The 15,832-nt window shown below is 39.2% G+C and overlaps 2 protein-coding genes across 9 annotated transcripts in view; one reads left to right on the top strand and one right to left on the bottom strand.

The window, feature by feature from the left end:
• Window positions 1-15,832, top strand: part of RAPGEF6 (Rap guanine nucleotide exchange factor 6) — a 191,557-nt gene that overhangs the window by 65,400 nt on the left and 110,325 nt on the right. For all 8 annotated transcript variants that reach the window (XM_081092606.1, XM_081092608.1, XM_081092604.1 and 5 more), the window contains exon 6: window positions 4,804-4,947. In XM_081092606.1, the coding sequence (XP_080948732.1) occupies window positions 4,804-4,947 (144 nt within the window). The remainder of the gene's footprint in view (window positions 1-4,803; window positions 4,948-15,832) is intronic.
• Window positions 11,142-12,948, bottom strand: LOC308519975 (large ribosomal subunit protein uL11-like). The gene is made up of 2 exons (XM_081092353.1): window positions 12,581-12,948; window positions 11,142-12,288 (listed from the first exon to the last, which is right to left on the bottom strand). The coding sequence occupies exon 2, from the start codon at window positions 11,703-11,705 to the stop codon at window positions 11,211-11,213; it is 495 nt and encodes a 164-aa protein (XP_080948479.1). The 5' UTR covers window positions 11,706-12,288; window positions 12,581-12,948; the 3' UTR covers window positions 11,142-11,210.

Here is a 15,832-nt window from a genome sequence, read left to right as displayed (position 1 = left end):
CAAGTTTTCTTCTTGTACCCTGCAGGCAGGACTTACACTGTGCTTAACCTTTACAATAAGGTTGTTGCTGTTTGGGATAAGTTTTCTGAGTAAGTCTCCTATTGGATTTCCCATCTTTGGTGGCTTTTCTATTTTATTTCCTGCCTCTCTTGCTCCCTACAACTCTCAAAGTGGAAAGTGTAGTCTCTAGAGTTGAGAAATTATCTGGTAGATCAGAGGCTTTGTTGGTAGCCTACCTCAGGATATTCTTGGTTTCACTTTATTCTTGGTCTTTGTTGTGTTTTTTTTACTTTATGCCACTTCAGTATGCATTTGCAAAGTTTTATTTTTTTAAAGTTTCACATTTGCTTGCATGTTAATTAAATAATTAACTTTTTAAAAATATATATTTTATTTATGACCCCCTTCTAGCCACAGTGCCGCCCACCCCAGGTGCGGGTCGCTGGGGAGGAGCCACGGAAGGTTGGCTCCAGGGCGTGTCTGGCCTGTCCTGCCCATTCCCACCCCAAACATCGATGAGAGAGAAACATCCATCAGCTGCCTCCTGCACACCTCCTACTGGGGATGTGCCTGCAACCAAGGTACATGCCCTTGGCCGGAATTGAACCTGGGACCTTTCAGTCCACAGGCCAACTCTCTATCCACTGAGCCAAACCGTTTGGTCAGGGCTAATTAATTAACTTTTAACTTACTTTTTGTTACTCCTCACCTGAAGATATTTTTTCCATTGATTTTGAGAGAGGGATTGGGGTGGAGGAGAGAGAGAAGCATCGATGTGAGAGAGACACATTGATTGGATGCCTCTCACACCCTTCCTGATCAGGGAGGGGATCCAACCTGCAACCCAGGTAGATGCCCTTCACTGGGAATTGAACCTGACCTTTGGTGTGGATGCCAACACCCTAACTATGGAGCAATACTGGCCAGGGCACATTTTACATGTATTTAAAAGGAGCTTTGTTAAAGGCACTTAAACCTTTATACATTATTCAAATTTTCCTTTCATTTGATACTTCCCCCATAATTTGAGCTTAGAAACTTTTTTCCTAAATTCAATTTACTACTATATTTAAAGATCTAAGAATCATATGCTATTAGAATTTCACCTAAGATAGATAATCTAGTTCATCCTTTGGAATAGAGCAATATGAAGGAGATGAACTTTTTTGTCATACTTGGATTTTGAGACCTTACTCACCCACTTGTGTGAGTTACTTGTTTTGTGAGACTGTAATATCTTGTTAAAACTAGCTTGTCCTAGAATCATTGTGAGCCTTAAATGAGACAACATAAAGTTTCTGGTACATGGCCTAGTGTATTGTTTCAGGAAATACTGTGGTTGTCCCATCAATTTTTAGAAGAGGAAATTGAATTATAAGAAGCATATATTTGCTAACTACACACAATTTTGTACTTGAGCTGGAAATCAATTCCCTATCTCTTCTGGATTTTACCTTTCAGAAGAGTAATGTTCGGTAACTAATTCTGCCTGCCTGTATATTGCTTGAATAACTTATACATATTCTAAGGACTGACATATTTGGGAAGAGATAATTTAATAGAATTTAATGTAATATTCATTATGGCACACCTTTTGAATGTTAAGTGAACAAACATCTATATCTATATATATAAAAGGCTAAGCGACTGTCCAGCTGTCCAACTGGCTGGTAGGTATGATGTGCACTGACCACCAGGGGCCAGACACTCAACGCAGGAGCTGCCGAGCTGTGGTGACTTGGCAGGGGGGGTTCTTGGGAACACACCCCAGAACCAGAGAAGTGGGAGTTTGATTCCAGGGTGCATCACCCGAGATCCACCCTCAGGGGAGGTCAGAGAGCCAGTTTTGGCCCCATCCCCGCAGGCCAGGCCGAAGGACCACACCTGTTGGAAGGACCCTGCTCATTCCACAGACCCCCTTCTAGCCACAGTGCTGCCCACCCCAGGTGCGGGTCGCCAGGGAGGAGCCATGGGAGGTTGGCTCCAGGGCGTGTCTGGCTCGTCTTGCCCAGTCCCACCCCACAGGCCAACTTCTAATTAATTTCCTTTCAATGTGCATGGATCTGTGCACCTGGGCACTAGTACTACTATATACTATAACGCAGTTCTTATCTTAGGGAGCTTGTTAGCCTGTGAGGAGCCTTTAATAATTATGGTCAATATTCTTAGTGCTGTAGAAGTAGCACCATCCTGGGACAGAAGAGGAGTTGTTTGAACTGGGTCATGAAGTTTGTGTAGGATGACAAGATACTGGCAAAGGAGGAATGGGTTTTTAAGCAGAAGTAACAGCAGCATATGCAAAGGTCTGAAGGCTGTTGGGGAGCATGTTCTGTTTATGAGAAGTCTAGGTTGTGTGCACTCAATAAACCAGTCATAGTCTGAGGAAAGGAATGTCTCTGGTAGTATTGATGATGTGTCTTAAATGATTGCTAGTGTTCAGCATGTGAAGATAGAATGGGTAGGATAATACAAATTGATGAAATAAGTTATTTAGCAGAATATAAGTTACTAATCTATGAGGACCATGGATAGTCACATTGACTTGGCCACTTACTCTTGAACTCTCACACCTAAAACAGGGCAGCTTAGACATCAGTTCTTTCTGAGAAATCATCAGGAAATTTTAGAGGTTTTGTTTCTTGGGTTTTTTTGGTGGGGAGGAGCTAAGAGAGCGTTTTTTTCCAGGCTTACACATATAAGATAAAGTGATAAAAACATTTTGGGGATGGAGTGTATGTAACTTTGACTAACCAATATAATAGTTTAAATTTTGTTTGGTAACTTTAGGGAGGTCCATTGTAGCATTTTGAACAGGAGACTTGACATGATGATTTATCTAGGTGATTTATCTAGGTGATTTATCTGACCGTGCCAGATGGAATGAGAGAGGAACATGTCTGAAGCAGCAGGATCACCTATTACTATATATCAAGACTGAAGTGATTAAGACTTGAGTAAGTAGTAGTAATAATGTTGGCAGTGAGAATAGCACCAGGTATTAGTCCAGTAGAGTCAGGCTGGACCTTGCTTTAGCAACCTCAATACTTGAGTTTTGGCTAAAAAAGAATTCAGAGCCAAGATTCAAACTATGAGAGAAAGTTTATTTACAAAGTTACAGAGGTAGAATAAGTGAGCTGTAGAAGGAATGGGCTCAGGAAACAAGTTACAAAAGCAAAAGAAAGGGTCCTTGGAGTTTAGGAGACGGGACCTGGGGGAAGTGGAGAGGACTGGAAAGGTGAAGGTGTATCTCTGAGGGAAAGCATGCTGGGTCCTCAGTCCTAAGGGCTTTTAAGGATGAAAATTTTAGAGTAGGTCCCAAGGGATGATCTTAATAGAATATTCATCAGCTTTCCAGGTGTGTCCTTTCAGGGTTGTTGTCTCTACTGATTGGTTGGTGACAGGGCAAGGGGTCATTAGTCAGTGCAGTTGGTCTTGACTCAGCCATGGCCTGGCTCCTCTGGTTTTGCTGCTTTTCTGAGCCTGGAGCTGAAACACATCTGAAGGCTAGAAGTTATGCCTACGAGTCAGTGTTTTAAGGGAATGGTCATGCAAGGGGCCACCTGGGAGTTCCAGGAGGCTACTCCTCAGCCCCTTGTTCCTTCTCTAACAGGGAGGTTACCACATTACTAGCAACATGCCAGGGGATAGAAGGTCAGGTGTTTAAACTGCATGACCAGCAATATGCTAGGGGAGGAAAAGTTATCCTGGGGGCAAGATCCTTGTTTTCTTAATTTTGTCCCTTGCTAGGCGCCTGGGGCTTTTCAACCTGGTGACCTTTTATATCTGGCCCATCGTCCTTGCTTTGCTCATGTCTGTCTACCTGCCTACCATAGTAACTGTCCTTCTTCCTTAAAAGAAAGGATATTGTGAGAGTGATTTATAAAAAGAATTGACAAATTCTAAGAAACAATTGAAGATAAAGAGTTGAAAATGTTGATGAAATTTCATACTTGGGTGACCAGGATATTTTTTATATTAGCAAAAGATACAACATTGTAGAAAAAGTAGTTGAGGGGGAGAGACTGAAATTGTTACTTATTGGATGCGAAGCTAATAATAAAATATGCTTTAGGACATATCATTTGTAAAAGTAATTTTTAAAAAGTATGGTTTAGTCTGTGATTAGACAGGCAGTGTGGTCTTGTGTCCGTAGCATAAGTTATAGAGATAGGCCTATATTCCAACTCACTTTTAGTAAGTATCATTGTTTTGAGACTGGAAAGTCACTAATCTCTTTGGGTTTTACTTTGTTCATCCATAAATTAGAGATAGCAATACTTGCTTACAGGGCTGTTGTGTAAACTATTGGCACACCAGTCCATTTTATGCCTTCAATACATACTAACTTTTCCTTCTTCCTTAAAAGATGCCAGCCTCACTCTTAGATATTGTCATACATTAAGATGGACACCAAACACTAATAAGTTCACTGGAATAAAATCCTTGATTGTTCACTAAATAAAATATGTATATGATCAGGCAGCTTGTAATTAGACTAGCAAAGAAGTTATAATTATTGAATGTGTAGGTGTAGTTAACAGTCTTCATTTCTGGTAAATGACTTTACTTAGAGTATGTTTGTGTGAGCAAGAGAGACTATTTCCTGGAAGGAAACTGTGGTCTCCAGATGTTTATAATGATGTCACCTTTAATCTTTTTTGAACTCATGAGCATTAGACCATTTTCTTGAGGCAGTTTCTTGCAAGAAGTGAATGAAGCCTCATGAGCTTGTTAAGACTCCATAGACTGTCAGTGATATGGAAAAATTGGATATTTAATCAAGAATGTGAACATGTGTTTCAGGTAGAGAATTCCAAAGATAATGAAGATAATATTCTCCAAAGAGAAATTCCCGCCAGGCAGTCTCGACGAAGGTTTCGGAAAGTTAACTATAAAGGAGAGCGCCAAACCATTACTGATGATGTGGACATCAACAGTTACCTTTCTGTGAGTGTATTTAAGAACGTTTTGTGGATCTTCCTTATTTTCATTACAGTATCTTTACATATATTTTGGTAATATCAACACTTTGGGCTCTACATTTAGAAGTTTGGGGCTGGTAAATATATCTATAATTTTTAAAAATACTTCTGTTGAGTTGAGTAGAAATACTCCACCAGTGAGAGTTTTGTTCTTGCTTTAGTTTTTATTTTCCATTTAAATAATGTAAAAAATAATCTTACTGTATTTTTTAGACATATTTGTGTATTTTCTTGTCTTTTTATTGGCTGAATGGAATATAGAGTAGAGTCCTGGAAACTCAGGTAATAGAATCATTGATAATGCTATAAGGCATTCAAAAGAGAAAAAAGTCAATTCTGCCCTGAGGTGTGGGACAAATATACTTAATGTGTGTTATTGCAGAAACATATGCAAGTGTTAAAGGTATATTTCACATGCAAATATTGAAAAAGTAGATGAAATATTAATTTGTGTAACACCAGAAGGAACATAAGCTGTTTCTTCAGAAATCTTTAGTTTTTGTAACTGTAGATAACTTCATTTTGGATGGAAAAGTAGTTGAATCAAGAAGTAAGGATAATTTAAAGAGTAAATCCAGGTGTACTTTATCAGTTTTCAAAGGAGTCATGATCCCCCAAAATATAAAAGCAGTCTAGAGATTGATCACAGCAAAATTCCTGAGGGTATGTTTAGTTCTTTTGGATGTCAGAAACAGAAATTTACTTATTTAATGTTAGGAACAAAAGATTATTTATAGAGGAAGTTATTTGTACTGGAATAAGTGTTAAATTTAAGGCAGCTCTAAGGATTTAGTCGCATTTGCCTAATTTTACTGACCCAGTACATTCTACTTCTGACAACAAACAATAACATGATATAGTACCAAAATTTTTTTACTGCGTTCAGACCATACAAAGTTCATTTTTATTTTTATTTAATAATTTATTTTTTATAATAAATTTCCCCATCACTAATTAATTTAAGCTAACACTTTTGCCCTACTGCACAAGTAATATGTGTCGATTTTAAATGTGCCTAAATTAAAACTTGGTTAGTCTCACAACCCATTTATGTAACCATTTTCTTAATGTCCTGGTACTCCATTATAATAATTGCCATAATTTATTCAGTTCCAATATTAGGTCATTTAAATTTCTCTAGTTTTTCTATAATTTTAGAAAAATAAGGTGCTAAATGTATATGGTTATATTTGCCCATATCTTGGTTTCTTTAGAAAAAATTTCAAGGACTAGAATTGCTAAATTGAAGTATCTTTAATTTGTGCTATTTTGTTCTCCTTGTATGAGTTAGAGTATATAATGGTGTTTTTTAATTGAATTTATTGGGGTGGCATTGGTTAATAAAATTATACAGGTTTCAGGTATATAGTTCTATAATACATCATTTGTATATTGTATTATTTATCGAGTCTAATTCATCACCATTTTTCCCTCCTTTACCTTCTACCTCCCCCAACACCTCCTTCCCTCTGGCAGTCATCATACTATTGTCTGTGTTCACTAATCTTTCTTTTTTATTGTTGTTGTTTAATCCCTTTACCCTTCTCACCTAGCCCCCCACCCCTTCCTCTCTAACCATTGTCAGTCTGTTCTCTGTATCCAAGAGTCTGTCTCTACTTTGTTTATTTTTATTATATGAGTTGGACTGTGTAGCTTTTATGTGTTTTTAATTGCTTGCTTATTCTAGTCTCAACTTTAGTGTGTTCTCTTCCAAAGTTTTTTGGTATCTGAAAGTTGTCCTCTTGGATATGCTGGTTTCCTGAGTAGACCAGAAAGACCAATAGCACACTGCTTGGAATTCTGTCCACTGATTACTTTGAACAAGGAGTGGCATTTTTGCATGTGAAGGCTTATATAGCAAATTTTAGGTACTCATCCTACTAAGTACCATCAGGACTTTGACATTTCATGGAAGGTGGGGGGAGAAATAAGTTGATTCAAATTTAGAGAAAACATTTATTAACTATGAGACTGGGTTAGAGAAGTATTTTTGGTCATATTACTTGCATGTGGTATTTCTTGAAGCAATAGGTTTGTGTGTTTTTTCTAAATGATATATTTCAGGTAATGTTGCTATTAAGAGATCTTCATTTGTTTATAATTAATTTAACCAATTATGTAAAAGCTATGTATCTGGCCAATTCCTACATATTGGTAGTTGCTCTGAATAAATAAAATCTTATTTAATATTAATTAAACATTTGATAATTAACCATCTAGTAGGGAATTGATTTTATGGCTACTTACGGACTTCTTTATTTATTTTATTCTGTCAGCAGTTCAGAGAGAAAGATCAGGAATCGCCATTTCTTCTCTTAGACAGCAGTGGAAATTTGACAGTTTCTTTTCTCATTTGCAAACCATCATCAACTTTTTCTTGCTAGAGTATTGCAAGTCAAAATTCTTAAAGATGTTCAGAAGCTTTTGTTACTGTTGTGTTCTTTATCATAATTATTAGTATATAAACTGTACATCAAACAAAGGTTTTGTAAATATTAAGGATTTTGCATGTATTTTCTAACAATGCTTAGAATGATTGAAAAAGATGATTTCTTCTATTCTTATAAAATATTTTCATAGTTTTGTCATACATTGCTTTGCATAAAGATGAGAACCATAATTTTATTTTTTAAAATATATTTTTATTGATTTCAGAAAGGAAGGGAGAGGGAGAAAAAAACATAAATGATGTGAGAGAATCATTGATTGGCTGCCTGCTGCACGCCCCCAACTGGGGGTTGAGCCGACAACCGGGCATGTGCCCTTGACGGGAATTGAACCCGGGACTTTTTTAGTCCACAGGCCAACGCTCTATCTGCTGAGCAAACCAGCTAGGGCAGAACCATAATTTTAATGTAAATTTTTTTTTTAATGTTAAAAAGAGCACTTCTATTACAGTAATAACATTTTTAAAACTCCTTTGGGTATTGCTATCTGAGCTTGCAACAGATTTAAATGTCTCCAAATTTCTCAGTGATTTCAGAGCTTTGATCTTTGAGGAGGGTGTATTTGATATTTAGAAATAGCAAAAAGGATATTGGAAGCGATACTCAAAGACTAGGGTGGGTAATTAAGGCAAGTGGAAATAGTCTAGTTACAGTGATTTTCAACCTTTTTCATCTTATGACACACACACACACACACACACACACACACACACACACACTCATTACTGAAAATCTGCCGCACACCAAAAAATATATTTTTAGCCCATCTGATTAGAAAAAGGTATGATTTTGATTGAATTACAAAAAAATAATAGTAATTACCTACCCTTTTTGCTCCATAGTGACTGTTAAAAAGCTGGTGCCTATACTTGTGTATAAGGATTTCTGGTACCAAGAATTAACCAATCAGGTGCAACCTTACTATGTAGTGTGACCAATAAGATGCAACTCTAGCCCTAACCGGTTTGGCTCAGTGGACAGAGCGTCAGCCTGCGGACTGAAGGGTCCCAGGTTAGATTCCAGTCAAGGGCATGTACCTTGGTTGCAGGCACATCCCCAGTAGGGGGTGTGCAGGAGGTAGCTGATCGATGTTTCTCTCTCATCGATGTTTCTAACTCTCTATCCCTCTCCCTTCCTCTCTGTAAAAAAATCAATAAAATATATATATTTTTAAAAAGATGCAACTCGGAGAAACTAAGATGGCGGCATAGATAAACACCGGGAAATAGTCGCCTCCCACAGCAATTGAAAATTATCCCAAAGGACGGAGCAAACATCGTCCAGAAAAACAGGAACGCTGGCTGAATGTAATTTCTACAACTAGAAGAAAAGAAAAGCACGCTGAGAGCCAGAGGAGCTGCGGAGGCTGAGTGCAGAGGTACGGTGGCGGCTCGCGCGCGCGGAAATGGGGTGGCACCTGAGGACGCGGCTGTCTTTTTGAATCACAAGCTCCCGACTGCTCTGATCTCCGGTTCTGGGAAGTCTCTGGGGACCCAGGACACATACGGGGAGAGGCTGCTCTCTCAGGCGGCAGCGGGCGAACTTGAGGGCGGATTTCCCTCAGAGGTGCTTGCAGCCATTACCGGGACACTGAGAGGCGTGACTCCGGGCGCGGAGAATCAGCCATTGCTTCTTTCTCCGGCCTTTTGACTCCCTGAGACCCCGCCCCACCCAGGCTGCGGCAGAGGCTTTTGCATGTGAATGCCCCGGCCCTTTGCAACCTGATAATTACCTAACTGCAGCCGGGCCAGCCAGACCCGGAACTTCCAAGAGAAGGCCCAAGGCCCCGCAGCGGCTTGCATCGCTTCACAGCTGAGCCTCTTCATGGCCCGGCTGTGAGGCCTCAGGCAGGGGCTGAATTAGCACCTCCTTAGATCCAGGAGCCACTGTACCCAGTGGTCAGAGGGGGACCATTCTCCCACTTCAGACACAGCTGCTTCCCACAGCCAATTGGCCTGGAGGTCAATTCCTCCCAGTGATCCTACATCAACCAAGGCACCAAGAGTGCACCAAGAGTGTCCACCCCAGGTAACTGGGGAGGCTGAGCTACTGGGCCCTACAGGACACCTGGCACGCAGGGACACTCTATCAACACAGGGAAGCAGCCAAAATGCGGAGACAGAGAAACAGGTCACAATTGTCAGAAACGGAGGAGGACAGACGACTGGATATAGAGTTCAAGGCCACGTTTATAAGGTTTGTCAAGAATTTTATGGAAACCGCCGATAAATTTAATGAATCCCTCGAGTATAGTGAGACCATGGAGGACATGAAAAAGGACCAACTAGAAATTAAGCATACACTGACTGAAATAAAGAATATTTTACAGAGATCCAACAGCAGACAAGAGGATCCCAAGAATCAAGTCAAAGATTTGAAACACAAAGAAACAAAAAATACCCAACCGAAAAAGAAAAAAGAAAAGAGATTCAAAAAGTATGAAGATAGTATAAGGAACCTCTGGGACAACTTCAAGCGTACCAACATCAGAATTATAGGGGTACCAGAAGGAGAGAGAGGGCAAGATATTGAAAACCTTTTTGAAGAAATAATGACAGAAAACTTCCCCCACCTGGTGAAAGAAATGGACCTACAAGTCCAAGAAGCGCAGAGAACCCCAAACAAAAGGAATCCAAAGAGGACCACACCAAGACACATCATAATTAAAATGCCAAGAGCAAAAGATAAGGAGAGAATCTTAAAAGCAGCAAGAGAAAGACAGTCAGTTACCTACAAGGGAGTACCCATCCGACTGTCAGCTGATTTCTCAACAGAAACCATGCAGGCCAGAAGAGAGTGGCAAGAAATATTCAAAGTGATGAATACCAAGAACCTACAACCAAGATTACTTTATCCAGCAAAGTTATCATTCAGAATTGAAGGTCAGATAAAGAGCTTCACAGATAAGGAAAAGCTAAAGGAGTTCATCACCACCAAACCAGCATTATATGAAATGCTGAAAGGTATTCTTTAAGAAGAGGAAGAAGAAAAAGGAACTCTTACCACTTGCCACAGCATCGATGGAACTGGAGAGCGGATAAATACCACAAGATCTCACTTATTTGTGGAATATAATGAACAACATAAACTGATGAACAAGGACTGATCCAGAGACGGAGAGGCTTTGATTGGACTGGCGGGCCTTGGAGGGAAGGTAGGGGAGGGTGGGGGCAAGGGGGAAGGATCAACCAAAGGACTTATATGCAAGCATATAGGACTAACCAATGGACACGGACAGCAGGGGGGGGGGGTGAGGGGATGAGCGGGGCGGGGGGGTAGAGGGTACACATATGTAATATCTTAATCAATAAAAAAAAAAAAAAAAGATGCAACTCTATTCTATGACCCATATATTTATGGTTCAAGAGGGCATTCACAGTGGATGGCTATTGTTGGGCTGTCGTAATGTTTTTATTTTTATTTCTTCTTCTCTATTTTTGAATGGATACTTGATGTTCTTGTTATCTTCTCTTAGCTATATTCCAGTTTTCTCAGTAGGCTAAATCATACCTTTTTCTTGTTGTTTGTGGTAGTTTCTATATTCTCAGGCTTAGGATGAGCTACTGGCCATCTTCCTTTCTTTCTCCATCATAACCCTGCTAACTCTTCCCAAAGGGACACCTAGAAGGAGGGATTTCCATGGCAGCATCATGAGTCATGGTTTTAAATTTGGAGGGCCTCCTTTTGCTCACCCTTTTTTTTTTTCTTTTTTCTTTTTTTTTTTTTTTTTTTTTTTTGCTTGTCAAATGATCTTTAATTGAAACATTTTCCTTTGTAGTTCTTAACTAGCCGGACATTCCACTGCACCACTGTTGATATCGTCTATGATGTCATGAGGGTGGCGACCATCAACATTGCACCCCACAGATTGGGCAGTCCCCAAGATCTCTTTAATGGTTCCAGAGAGTTCTCTAGTTAAAGATCGGTGACGCATCTGTCGGGCAATGCTGACAATCTCATCAAAAGTGATATTTCCACTGTGCTTAATGTTTTTTTGCTTCTTTCTGTCTCTTGGCGGTTCTTTGAGGGCTTTGATGATCAGGGCAGAGGCAGAAGGCACTACTTCGATCTGGGCCTGTCTGTTCTGAATGGTCAGTTTCACTGTAATCCTCAGACCCTTCCAATCACCGGTTGCTTTGGCGATGTCATCAACCTTTTTTGGAGACAGGCCCAGGGGGCCGATCTTGGGGGCCAGGGCAGATGTGGCGCCCACTTCCCCGCCGGTGCACCGCAGGTAGACGACTTTGATTTCGTTGGGGTCGAACTTCGGCGGCATGGCGGAGGCAGGCAGCTGGTGTCGGATGAACCCGGATTCGGGACGACCGAAGGAAGTTGCACCTGAGCCTCCTCCGAACCGAAAGCCGAAAGCTGCTCACCCTTTTTTACATCTTTTCTTTCCCTTGAATTCAGAGTTCTTTTTTAGAAAAAATATACTTTAGAGAGAAAGGGGAGGGGGGAGAGAGAGAGAGAGAGAGAGAAACGTCAATGATGAGAGAGAATCATTGATTGGCTGCCTTCTGTATGCACCCTACTGGGAATCAAACCTGGACCCTTCAGTCCCCAGGCCAACACTCCACCTACTGAGCCAAACCAGCTAGGGCTAATTCAATGTTCTTAAGCAGGTGTGCTGCAAGAGTTTTTAAAACATGCAATACCTGATCATTTATTTAGGGACACTGGCCTCTTTTCCTTCAGATTGTCACTTAAAAAAAATGACAACTAACACAATAGTCTTTCAGTCTGAATGAATCAAAATTATATCCTTTTTTTGTTGTCAGATTGAAAAAAATATTTTTGGTGTGCTGCAGAATTTTAGTAATTAGTTTATGTGTGCCATGAGATGAGAAGGTTGAAAATCACTGCTCTAGATTATTGTTATGGGATAGTGTGGCAGGTAGTAGACATGGTATGACACTCTAGAACAGTGATGGCGAACCTGTGACGCGTGTCAGGTGACACGCAAACTCATTTTTTGGGTTGATTTTTCTTTGTTAAATGGCACTTAGATATATAATATAAGTATCAAAAATATACATCTTTGTTTTACTATGGTTGCAAATATCAAAAAATTTCTATATGTGACACGGCACCAGAGTTAAGTTAGGGTTTTTCAAAATGCTGACACGCCAAGCTCAAAGGGTTCGCCATCACTGCTCTAGAATCTACTGTTTCGTGTTAGGCTCACAAATTACTAATGCAGCAAGGAGCTCTTTCTCATTTGCTACTTCTGCGATTACACCTTATGTTCCCTGCTCTCCTGCAGTGCTCCATGTTTTGTTTGGATTCAGAGCATATTTAGAGAGATTAAGACACATTTTTCAGTGTAGCTGAATTAAGAGTTGATTACTAGGACCAGATCATTTAACCACCTTTATGTTAGTACTCTGAATAATGGCTATATATTTCACTTGACCATGGATGTGACATCTTAAAAGTTTTTAGCAAAATGTGTTTGCTTTCATGGATTCTGTGTGTCTTATTAATCAAGCCAATCCTATAATAAGAAATACAATCCTACCCCCAACCTGCTCATGAGAAAATAGAGGACTTTGCTTCAAACATGTGATTGCTGAAATCTCCTCCTAAAGAACGACTTACTTAGTCTGTTCAGACTGCTATAACAAAATACCGCAGATTCAAGAACTTGTAAACAACAGAAATTAATTTCTCACAAGTCTGGAGGCTGGAAATCAAATATCAGGATGCCAGCATGGCCGAGTTCTGATAAAGGCCCTCTTTTGGGTTGTAGACTGTTGACCTCTTGCTGTTTCCTCACATGGTGAAAAGGGCTAGGGAGCGCTATGGGTCTTCTTTTATAAGGGCACTAATCCCAATCATGAAGGCTTCTTCCTCGTGACTTGATCACCTTCCAAAAGACCCCACCTCCTAATACCATCAACCTTGGGAATTAGTTTTTCCACATAGGACTTTTGGTGGAATATAAACCTTCAGACCATAGCAGTGTCCCAACATTTGTCTTAGAACAACCCATTTGGACTTCAAAGAAATCAGTTGCAGATAAGTAAAACCCTTGATCTGGGTAGGTTAATAAGAGCCAGAGCCTCAGTTGATGTGATAGAATAGACATTAAGCTAGAAATCAGATGATACGGGTTCATTCTCAAGCACTAACTTGCTATTTTAAGGAATATGTAAGACCCTTAGTCCCTGCATCATGTGTGGGAATTAAACTTGATAATAGGTTGGATTTTTGTTTTTGTTTCTTATATATAGACTGACAACTTCTTGACGTCTGCATGGCAAAAGAGGGCTAGGGAGCTCTCTGGAGTCTCTTTTATAAAGTCACTAATCCCAATTCCAGGGCCCTAATGACCTAATCACCTTCCAAAGGCCTACCATCACTTTGGAGATTAGGATTTCATACAAATTTTGAATTCAGACCATAGTGGAGCACCGGTGAACAAATAGTTTAAACAGTTACTCAAGTCAGAATGAAGGAGGTACAAACACTCCTGTTGTATCTATTATCAGAATTTCCAGATGGACTGTGTAAGTTATAGTCACTGATTGATGAAGAAACTGTTAACATTGTGAACTTTATTTTGTATTTGTGAACTTGATGGATCCTGATTGTTTTCAGTTTTATTTCATGTTTGGTAAATATTGTAAATCGAAAGAATGAGTGAATAAACAATCTTCTATCACTTCTAAAGGGAGGAAGTTTGTACATGGAGGCTTTGCTAATCTTAACTTGTTTATAAGACAGTGAGTGCTGACTAGATAGACAGCTACTGAGAAATTTGGAGCCCCAGCTCTGAGAGTCTGCAGTTTCCTCTCTATTTATAACCCAGAGTGCTTGGACAGGTGCATTCATTATGGTGCTTCCAACAGAAGAGGACTTTTTAAAAATTTTTTTTATTTATGAGTGTCTAACATCTCCTAGGAGAATTCTGCTTCTCATTTGTCTTCTGGGAAATATGTAGAATGTAGATAGGAGATTCTTGTATCTAATTCAAATGGACAGAGAATAAGCAAAGGGATGGGATTGTAATCTAAGTAGGACAAATGCCTGCCTACAGCAGATTTTTTTTTTTAATTGTGAAGCAAAATGCTCACTGTAGAAATGTAAAAACATATAGAATAATATTAGGAAGGAAATAAATTTACTGTAATCCTCAAAACCAGAGATAGCTAGCATTGCTAATGATCTTTTGAAACGCCGTATCTTGCTTAATTCAGATCTTTTACCTAATTTAGATAATGCTGAATATTTAGTTATATATCCTGACTTCCTGCTTCTCATAAAATTAAATTTTTCCCTAAACATTATTTTTAATATTCGTATTATATTGTGTTAGTGTAACAAGATATTGTCATGCACCTTCCTACTTTTCTCCTATTACAAACAACTTGTATGAATCAATCTGTATATGACTGATTCCCCCCCACCCCCTTAGGATTGATTCATAGAAGTTAAGTTACTGTGTTAAGGATATGAAAATTATTTTTAAGACTCTACATAAGTATTGCTAACTTCCAGGTAGTCATTATTTAAAATTGTCTTATTTACTCTGTGTGAACTTCAGGAGTGTTAGGAGAAGGGCAGGTTGTGCCTCTCTGGTTGTCTGGATCGGTCCTCCCTTAAAGGTGACACTGATTCATGTGGATGTGCCCAAGGAACCAGAATTAGGAAGATTCTAATCGTACTTGAACTATTTTACACAATAATTGCTAAAGAAAGCCCTTTTGAAGATTGTTTACAGCAACTTTGATACTAATGTATACCAGGGCTCAAAGATAATGATTTGCAAGAGCATACCAGTTGCAAGGGGAATAATCACTCAGACATAGCAAACAAATTAATGCTGATTGTTATTGCCTTTTAGTTTGATTCGTTATCTGTTCAAGAAGCTATGTTCAGCATCTGGCTTTCATAGTATTAGAAAATGCAGTATGTAAAATTAGAGAAGTGATGTAAAGGTAATCTCTAATATAATCCAGAATTTACAAATGGAAGCAGTGTTTTCAGTTGTTCAGTTTTTTTTAAATGAGATTTCTTTTCCCAGTCATATTTATGTATAGCTCTGTCTTAATTATTGGGCAGCTCTTATTCATTGAAGACAATCATACACTATGTTAAAAATTTAGGTTTGCATATCGTGTGTAGCATGACTGATTACTGTATTTGCATAGTGTATTCTTGTTTTTTATGTGTGTATGTGAGTGAATGAAAAATGCTTGATACAACCACACAGTGTTGGGGAAAATAGAGCATGGTGGTGCTTTTTATTGTTCCTTCAGTTTCACTGATTCTAATTATAGAAGCTTACATCACCTTAGTTGATGATAAAGGCTTCCCTCTCCCTTTTTGCTTTTTCTTCCTCGATAACTCCCTAAGGATGGATCATATTTCATAGTGCATGTGTGTCCTGCTGGTGGGTTT

This window comes from Myotis nattereri (genome assembly GCF_964212035.1).
Source record: "Myotis nattereri genome assembly, chromosome: 5".
NCBI classification, from domain to species: domain Eukaryota; kingdom Metazoa; phylum Chordata; class Mammalia; order Chiroptera; family Vespertilionidae; genus Myotis; species Myotis nattereri.
Note: the sequence above shows the minus strand (reverse complement) of the source record. Positions and strands in the feature narration are given on the sequence as shown.

Coding starts and splice junctions, on each gene's coding strand:
- LOC308519975 (XM_081092353.1), bottom strand. CDS start 11,705: ATGCCGCCGAAGTTCGACCCCAACGAAATCAAAGTCGTCTACCTGCGG.